Source organism: Elaeis guineensis, chromosome 5, assembly GCF_000442705.2.
Source record: "Elaeis guineensis isolate ETL-2024a chromosome 5, EG11, whole genome shotgun sequence".
Taxonomy (NCBI): Eukaryota; Viridiplantae; Streptophyta; class Magnoliopsida; order Arecales; family Arecaceae; genus Elaeis; species Elaeis guineensis.
Genome location: NC_025997.2, coordinates 49,058,495 through 49,068,591, shown reverse-complemented (window position 1 = coordinate 49,068,591; position 10,097 = coordinate 49,058,495). Strand labels below are relative to the sequence as shown.

At 37.2% G+C, this 10,097-nt stretch overlaps 1 protein-coding gene across 2 annotated transcripts; it reads right to left on the bottom strand.

Annotated features, from left to right (window-relative positions):
• Window positions 1-313: 313 nt before the first annotated feature.
• On the bottom strand, window positions 314-8,252 carry LOC105034403 (glutamate receptor 3.4). 2 transcript variants are annotated; one of them, XM_010909548.4, is made up of 6 exons: window positions 7,573-8,252; window positions 5,227-6,572; window positions 4,835-5,112; window positions 2,212-2,243; window positions 1,663-2,069; window positions 314-1,035 (listed from the first exon to the last, which is right to left on the bottom strand). In XM_010909548.4, exons 1-6 carry the CDS (start codon window positions 7,874-7,876, stop codon window positions 604-606), a joined length of 2,799 nt encoding a protein of 932 aa, XP_010907850.1. In that variant the 5' UTR covers window positions 7,877-8,252; the 3' UTR covers window positions 314-603. The 2 variants fall into 2 exon arrangements, with proteins under 2 accessions (XP_010907850.1, XP_073114031.1); XM_073257930.1 differs by lacking the exons at window positions 314-1,035; window positions 2,212-2,243 and having other exon boundaries at window positions 1,793-2,069; window positions 7,573-8,012.
• Between the last annotated feature and the right edge of the window lie 1,845 nt (window positions 8,253-10,097).

The window sequence follows — 10,097 nt, the reverse complement described above, 5'->3', positions numbered from 1 at the left end:
GGAAGAGTTTTCTATGAGTATGTGGCGGTTGCCATGACCCTCGATTCATAATCTCTGATCGGGGGCGTGACAATAAATTTTCAAGCCATGGGTGGTTTTAAAAAGAAGACTTTCCATTAATCTGGCCGTCCCCTTTTCTGACCAAGGATGATGCTTGCAAAGCTATAAGCAGAGCTTAATGGATTTTTTTCACATGTGATATAAAATAGCTGCCCGATAGTTTCATGACGCATTCACTTTATTAACAACCAGAAGTTTATTTTTAATCAATTAGAGTACATTTTATAACCATACAATCTGCAAATGCTATTCATTGGCCCATGAAAAAAAAAAATTACATTTCAGTTGGAATCCTGTAAGTAATTTCAAAACAACCGGAACTCTTGCATACAAGCTATCCAGGTCTCGGTTAAGCAAGCGATATCTGGCCACGAAGGTTTCAACTTGGAACTGTTTATCAGCAAATATAGGTCACCAAAGACTTGCTCCATTCTTTTTCGGTGTATAATTATATTCAAAAGGAAATACCAACAACTAGCAGGACGACATACATACTACTTGGCCTGAAATTAACTTCTGCACAGGCAACAGTGGTTGCCCATCCTAATTCTGAGAGGTTTGATTCTTTTTATCACTTGATTTCCTTCTGATAGCACTCATGACTTCTTCTTCCTTTTTATCAACAAAGTGAATCAAATCTTTAAAGCTATTGAAGCTACTTAAGCTGGCTTGACGCTCGTCACATGTCTGGGTCTCATTGGATTTCTCATCTGCTGTGCTATTGTATTGGCTATACTGACAACATATTCTTGTGAAGAATACCAAGAGAGCAATGAAACATACAAGACCACATATTAAGAAAAGGCCCCAGAAGCTCTGCAGGCTCAGCCGGTTTGTGTCCATTTCAGTTGCCTGCAAAGTGCATCCTTTATGTGCTAACCATTTATCATGGATTCTCTGGAGATCTCCATTCTCTGACAACGTTAGGATGGCAGTTGATAGGTCCTCTGCAAGGGGAGAGTTTTTCTGAAAGACCTGTTTGGGAAACATCCAGCAACCCTCTATAAGAATGGAGAAAATGCAAGATCTACACACTAAACAAGAAGAAATTTAAATAAAAAAAGAAGAAAAACCTGAAATGCATGTATACAAGAAAAATTAATGAAACAACCTCTCATCTATTGTCAAAGTGTAACATCTTCATAATTGGGGGAGATAGATCATTGATGTTCTCCTAGCATTTTTACTTCCAAAATCACATGTTACTTTGCTTAGTTTTGATTTTCTATCTCAAATATCGGACTTTTATGACTGAAGGTTTCTGTTGCTAATGAAAATTGTAAAATAAATCACAAGGTGAGGATTGTAAATCCTTGTCCACGATTGCAAGTTAATGTTTCTAAAAGTTACTTGAATTTTGATGAACATTACAGCACCTAATCCTTAAAAAATGTCAATTTGATTTTCAATATAACCATGCAAAAGACAAGATCACTGTGATTTTAGAATGCGAGATGTAAATACATGCTAAATAATCAAATATTTGAAAAAGCCTAAACTAATATTGGCTGCAAATGCTGGATGAGTGTGATCTATCTCACTAAATTAAATCATGGATATAGTTGATAAATACCAACAATACTAGGAAAGGAAAGTACTTACAAATCCCCATCCATTTTTGGTGAACTCCTGACCAACTATCTTAAACTGGCAATACATAGACAAAAAGATATCAACATATGGAACTTCATCTACTATTGCAGCAACACCACCACCTTTTGGTCCCAGCTCAAGAGCTCTTGCATATTCTTCAGGTGAATTTAAAGGTACCAGACGGGATGGAGCAATATTAAGTTCTTCTATCATGTAATTTCTTGCAAATTTTCCAGCCTGATATCCAATAGGGTTGGAGCTTGAGATCAAGCTGTCAAGCCCTTCGATCCCTGAGGAAAGCTGTTGAACTGTGAGGATTGATGTTAGGCTCGCAGTGTAGCTTGAGTTGATAATTAGTACAACAAACAGCCAAATGATCAGCACGAACCGTCCAAGGGTGCTCACAGTGTTTTCCCCTGTTTAAATCACAGACAACCTTTCAGAGTTTGATTCTCAGTTACTTAAAGATTTCATAGCAGTTGAAGCTTGGATTACAGATCCAAAATGTGTGCTGAATGCTTAAAAGGTTCAAAATATCAAAGAGCAAGATGGACATACTGTGAGCGAAGAACATTGTCGAGAAACTAAACCTGCAAGATGAACACGGAGGAATAAATTATTGCATATTCTACGAATGAGAGCAACAATGTCATACAGGGAAGAGTATAATCATAGTAGGCGCTGCTGGAATTATACATTATATAAAACATATAAAATGTGCAAATCGCTGATTAAAAAACTATGGTATGTGATTGAACCAAGCACTCAGCATGTTATTGGAACCTATTTAGTTTTTCATTCGATTAAATTGTTAAAATAATATAATTTTAGTCAGGATTTTGGATTCGGATATACAATAGGAACCCATGGCAATGATAGGAGATAGCAGTTTAAAACAGTCCATGTACTAAAGCAATATAGTATGTCCGTCACCTGGACTGTTCTACTTCAAAGCTTGGAACAGTAAAATATGTTCTGAATTACCTGGAAGGATCTACTTCAAAGCTATTGCAAATAGATGGATTATTTTTCCATCCAGACATTAGACAAGAAAATATACTTTGCATGAATTTGAATAACTAGCAATCGATGAGCTCTGAGTTAACCAGGAGGGTATACTGCAAATTCAGATATATGCATTATTTGCTACTTTACAACTTAAATGGATGATATAGGGTTAGAGTTGCAGATATCAAAACTTTTGCTGGCACCAAAATACAGCTTGGTTTATTCATCGCTATTTCTTGGTTGTCAGATTTGTAATATATGTCCCTGGGTCTGAAGAGATATGTGATCAAAAGGGTTCAATGCTATAAAATGAGCCTAATTACTTATAGCCATATATATGCATGACCACGGACAATGGATTTCCTGTTGACAAAGGAAAACATTAAGAATTTATATTGAAATTAATTTAAATTGCCATCACATGCCCTTACACTGCACATGCATGCAGAAGACAAGCTAACATGTACATTTTCCAAAGATGCCACTCTGGAAAATAGTGAAAAGCATTATTGGGTGAAGCAATATGAATTGAATATAACAGCAGCAGCAGCAGCAGCAACAGCAACAATTGTCATGTCTCGTGGCACACAAGGTCATCGAGTGACAGCCTGACTCCATGCTTTACGTGCAAGTGCATGCACATATGGCATAAAGACAAAAGGTTGTTTTCTGAACATGGAAGCTTGCATTATAAAATTAAACCTGTGAAAAATATTAAAGATTATGGAGTCTGCTAGTGGGTCTAGAAGAGGTAACATAGGATCTGTGAGATGGAGCAGTAGAGGGAGAACTAGAACATCTAGGAGTTCTTGTAGAACCCTTGCATAAATTGTATACAAAACTTGTGTCAATGTTTATCAATTATATTAGATTCTTAATAAGTACACGATGTTTTAAATTGGATTTATTTTAATCTATTAATATAGGGTAGAAAAAAATTAAATAGTGAAAAGCATCTTCGCTTGCAACTAGGTAAACTGTAGAGAGCTTGGTGAATAAATAAAAAGCAAGCTTATATTTCACTCATCTCTTCTGTTTATTTAGTTTAGCGAGCGCATCCAAATGATTAATCCAATTTTCTGAGAATAAATTGAACTCATTCCACAACTAAGAACATCTCTGCAATTCAACATAGATTAACTATTTTTTGAAAGATTCAAGTTCCAGGACAGCTGTAAGAAAAAACTGGAGACTGGACAGATCAATCCAACTTACATAGTAAACATCATATTAATATCATTTTCGTGGAGAAACAAATTAGGATAAATTTATTCTCTAGAACCCTCAAGGTGCAGTGTAAGGTTTGTTGATTTCATCAATATGTAAAGAACATCTCTCCAATTCAACATATATTGAATACTTCTTGAAAGATTCAAGTTCCAGGACAGCTGTAAGAGAACTGGAGACTGGACAGTTCCATCAACTTAGATGGTAAACATCATATTAATACCCTTTTCATGGAAAAAAAATTATGATAAATTTGTTCTCTGGCACCCTCAAGCTGCAATGTAAGGCCTCTTGATTTCATCAATGTCTAAAGAGGACTCAAAAGACACATTGCTACTAAGTTACTACTGTTTCACAAACTAATTATTTAGATGTGAAGATAATATGTTTAAGAAATTATAATACAAGGAACAAGCAGAACAGGCTGACAGGTTGACGGCATAAACAATTTGGAACTAAAGACAGTAACCTATGAAGCGAATCTGGTAATAGTTCTAAATGAACTTTTCTCAATAAATATTATATTATTTTCTAGGATTAAAAGCAAACTTCCAAATGTTGCACAAAGCTATATGCAGGAGTTCATGCATCTGCGCCTATGTGCATTACACTTGGCAACTCCAGTATTAAAGCATTGAAACTTTGGTGGGTGCATGTATCTCAGAGGATCTGTGGATTTTGTACAGTTGTTGGAGCTAATCTTCTACAGAAAAATATCTTGGAGGTGATTTAGCTCTTGTATTTTGTAAGTCAGTTTCCTCATAATGGCAGAATTCCTCATTATGCACATTAAACTTATAGCCACTAATTAAAGTCAAGACTTTCTTTCGTTGTTCCATTCTTTACTACATCAGTGCCGCCACAAAATAAGACTGCTGTTAACATAAATTCGTTAGGATATACTTCTAGCAGAAAAGAAAGATCTATAGCAGTAGAGGATACTAACCAACATATTGTCACAAGTTGTTGCCTTGGTGACCCACGAAAATCTTGGTTCATCCGATGCTCAAGAATCCAAACAACAGCTCCAACGAAAAGAAAAAGGGCCCCGGTGACACACCACATCTCTATTGTAAATGGTTTCAGGAAAGCCCAAGCACTTGAGTTCATCTTTTTGACAGGAGCCACTATAACTAGGCCTGATTCAGCATATGGCTGTGTGAAATCTACAATTCTTGTTCTATTTCTAACGATGGCAATGTCCCCTACAGTTGCATCAAGATACTAAACAAAAGGACTTAAGGTAGGATTCTGAAAGAAAGCAGAAAGAAAACTAAAATTAAGAACTTAAAACAATGAAAGCGGGAAAATCAAATTCATAATGGAAGATATACTCACATTTTGAGCAACCATATTCACAAGTTCATCATAATTTGGATTTGTCCAACCATCCCCGATTAGTATAAATGAGCATGGAACAGGGTAGGGCAACAGATTAATTGCATTGTTGAATACATCAATGCAATAGCCACTCACATTGTCAGCACCAGAATTATTCGACACAAATTGTTTGAAGCTAACTTTGTTAGGAACTCCAATTCTCAAAGGTTTTCCATTGTTTGGGAACACCCATCCACGTGGCTTCATCGCGGTTTCACCAGGCCATATTACACTGTATAGTTGCTGGCTACTGGTTGAAATGTTTGGTGGCTTCCCATACAAAATTTCAGGAGCAACAACTGAAAGATGAGAATAATTAGACCAATATCCTATCAACCGTGAGCCTGTCCCACCAATGTTAATAATATCATATGCTGGATGGATTAAGTTCCTATCAGAATCAAACTGAATATGACCTGCTAGACCTGTAAAATTGGCAAGTAACAATTGCTCAAGTAATTGGTCACCTCCGCCAAAGCCTTTTAGTGCTGCCAAGTGCAAGGTACTTCCATTTGCATCATGCAATCTTGAATCTTTAGAGAAAACAATTTCCCCTCCTTGCCTGAGGAATTGGTCAATAGCATGAGCAACCAACCACACTGAATCATAAGCATACATCCCATAAGTGTTCAAGCTCGAACTAGTACTAGAGCTTTTAATTTTGTTATTCCATCTAGATATAAACCTCGTCTTGAGATCCGAATCTGCAGTGTGTTGATGAAGAACCACTACCCCTTGTATAAGGCTCATAGTGTTAGGATCAACAGGTTTGGTTGAATCCAGAATAGCAGCAAGCCAATCGGTGGCTATCCACACATATCCACTGTTCATCATCCCCATTTTTTTGGCGATAGAAAAAACTGTCAAGCCAGAGTCAGGGTTCACATGCACAATGAAAACCCGAGATTCCATTAGGTTCACTTTAACCAACAAGTCACTAATCATATTTATGTCAGCATCAGGAGGAAAGGCAGCTTTGTACGAGATCTCAGCCCGTCTGCTTGCAAGAGCATCACCTAATGCTGATATCCCGCCCCGCCCATAGTCATCATCAACAAAGATGGCAGTAACCTTCCTCCATCCATAATATTGGACAATATCGGCTATCGCATTCATCTGGAAATAGTCACTGTGAATTGTTCGAATGAAATATGGATATTCCAGTGAAGAAAGAGTTGGATCTGTCGCTGCAAAGGATAAGAGTGGAACATGAAGTTCGTTAACGACATGGGAGATGACATGGCCTATCCCTGAGGATTGGGGACCTATGATAGCAACCACATCTTTCTCCATTAGCTGCAAGGCTGCGGTAAAAAGGGTCTTCTGTGTTAAATAGAGACTATTGAAAATTATGACAAAACTTCGAACATTGAAAAGGCAACCAAAGGTGATAGACCGTAATCTTTTCCACTGAGCTACCATGGGACGTTTAAAGTATTGAAATGATATATACTATGGGACGTGTAAAGCTTTGAAATGATATATATATATATATATATATATATATATATATATATATATATATATGTTATTCTATCTTCCACATATGAATGGATACGAAGTGATGATGTCAGAAATAACGTAAGTTCTATGTTTCAAATGTAAAAGTATGGAGAAAAAGATTTGGAATTCACCAACATAAAAGGGGAAAAGGACTTCCTTTTAATAACAAGTTTTAATACTGGAAATTAACTCCAGACTAATGGAGATCTTAACAATTAACAAATCCAATACAGACAAGCTCAGAGACCTCTTTTTTTCTTTTCAAGAATAAATTCACAAACATATCGGTAGCAAGGGGATCCATGAAGAGATAAACTGAAGTAGCGATATCTTTCATCTTAATAGCAGAAGAAATGGTTTCTTCATAGATTACATTTTGAGAACAAGACAACAATGGTAATCAACCTTACCCAATTAGAGCAGAAAAAAAATTGCTGAATAAATAAAAAAAACATTTGTCAATTAAAAATATCAAAAAAAAAAAGGGATTACTTTGCACCAAAACGAAAACATACCTGCAAAAGTTCTTGATAGATACTGTTTCATTTTACCAGCAAGCCCAAAATTAAAAGTTTTGACATTCCTTTTCTAATAAAAGGCACTGATGATCAATGAAGATCTCTTTAAGAACATAAAATATGTAAAACATACTTATATAAAAAAAATAGGTCGAGACAGTTGTAGAATGAAATATCTGAATAGTATCTGAACTCAAAGTAATACAAAAAATAGGATACACATAAAAGCATTCATTAATGCCAAATTTGAAAACTACACCTCGAAATCAGAATCTCATGTTACCTTCTATGGTTCCTAGAAACCCGCTGCAATTTGTGTCCTGTTTAATCACATTCAACTTAGTCCCAGAAAGAACGCTCGCGTCCTTGTTGACATCCTCGACGGCAAACTCGATTGCCAGGGTTGCTGCTCTTCCAATAGTAGAATTGAAGGTGAAAAGAGCACCAACATTCACCACGGGAGGCACTGAGGAGTTGCTGGTGTTGTTCTGACCCCTTCCCGTTGTTGCAAACATACCAACCAAGAAACAAACAGCAAACAACCGAATCGAGCGCATTACCTTGAAGCCGGCAGACCCAGTTGCCATCCCTGGATCTTTGGATTGGTTTGAGCAGTTTAGAGTGGCTTCATTGTGAATGCCTTTATGAGATGTATAGTTTTTAAGTTTCTATGAAACAGAGAAGAGAAGCAAGAATATTCCTTCTCCACAACTGTATTGAGAGAGACCACTGCCCACTATTTATCAGCATCTACAGGAGGCGGAAAAAGGAGAAGGCAGATCACTTCTAGAGAGGAAAGCATAAGGACCGACCCCAAACCTCCTCTATTTATGGAGGAGCTTGAGCCTTTAGGAGTTCACACCATGACTAGATAGAAGAAACGAATTGGGCAAATGTCTCCCTACTCTTTTAGAAGGTGGTGTGCCTTGAGAAAATCTCTTTCAGGCTTGGAAATTAGGCAAGCAACGGTGCTTCACTGTCCAAAAGGGAGTGATATGGAAGAAGATTGTTGTAACATGGAAGAAAGCCACATAAAAAGTGGCTCAGATTTTTTTCAGCTGAGCAACTCTTTGTGCCCACAATAATTTCAATGGATAGTTGTATCCATCGCACGTGGGAATTAGGTATTACGATTGTAGTATATTTCACCAATCCCCTTCTGACACGTAGCAGTGAAGCTTGCTTTGGTTGGAGGGTTGGAGCCAGGCATCTTCCCTTTTTCGGCTGTATGTAGACAATCTTTTCCGCAAGTTGGCATATTAGCCGAGATTCGCAATATCATGTCGAATCTTATCATGGGGTAGCTATTTAGAGTGATTAAGTATTGTTAAAAAACTGTAAACCATTTATGTTCTAGCACTTGCATGGAATCCACATGACTTGGCTTCGTGATCATACACCTTCAAGACGATAGCTTCCTTTCTTATGTATTTTACTGTACACTAAGATGGTTAGCTACATCTTGGACAAAGAATCTGTACGTTCCCAAGTGAAAGGCATTGTCCAATGGGATGGTATATATGTTGGCCCCGCTTCGTGTATAATCACCTCGACCTTTCAGGTGGTGGCGGCGGCCTATTCGCAAAGTAACAATTTCGAGCATTTATTCATTGGCGAGGGGCATCCATTCGACATGGACTGGGTAAGTGCTCAAAGGATACCACTACAAGAGTGGGAAGGACCTAGTTAAGAGATAAGAGGATACCCACTAAGAGATCGAGATTGATTTGGGACTTCGCACTGTGTGCAACGACCTGAAAATCTGAGGAAAAAAATGCTTCTGTGTTCTTAAAAATAGTTTGTTGATGAGGTAGTTGTCACTAATTCAGACGTCAGTATATATTGCTGCTGGTTGAAGCTCCACTGGTTATTGAGAGGTTGTAGGTTGGAGTATCTTGGTGAGCGTAGGAACGGGGCAGTCTGCACGGGGATTTTTATTTTCAAAAAAACACACTCATACATGGATGAAGCAGCAGGCAAGTAGGCATGCTACCTACTTGCCTGGTGGCTAGGCCATATAATCAAGACATGTATTCCAATGGGGTATGGACCCTAATGGACAAACTTGTAAATGGGTCCATAAATAGGACCTAATGGAAAGGTGGACCTATAAGGTAAGGTTAGTGACAAAAGTCTATACACAAAAGATTGGAATTAACTATAAGAAACCTTTTCACTAATGGCATGCTAAAATTCAAAAAGATTCTTTTATCAATGGCAGCACACTATGATTATAAGCTATAGCAAATGGATGTCAAAGCTGTATCTTGAATAGAACATTTGAGAAAAAAATTTGTGGATCAGTCAGAAGGTTTTACTTACATCCAAAGGCTAAGAAACAAAAGTGCAAAGTGATAAAATCTACAATAGCCTTAAACAAGTATCTTGGGATTATAATATCTATTTTGATAAGGTAATCAAATCATTTGGTTCAACACGGAATTTGAATGAATCTTGTGTGCACAAAAAGGTTAACAAAAGTACCTAAGTTTACTCAATATTCTCCATTCAACCTACATCTTTCCAGCTATCTCAATATCGATGGCATGTCCACATATACATCCAGGCCTTACTCGATCAAGTTTGGTAGGCCACCCTCTATCTTAACTAACTAAATTCTATAGTAACGATAGAGATGGTGTCATGCTCTTGATTGAGATTACAAGTTATGGGTCATGGCAACCACTACATACTCATAGAGAACTACAAATGTGTTAGATGTATGTCCTAAAAGCCAATATGGCTGACACATTGTAATTAATCTAGGACATAATTTTATACTTAATATATTGATATGATCAATAAAAG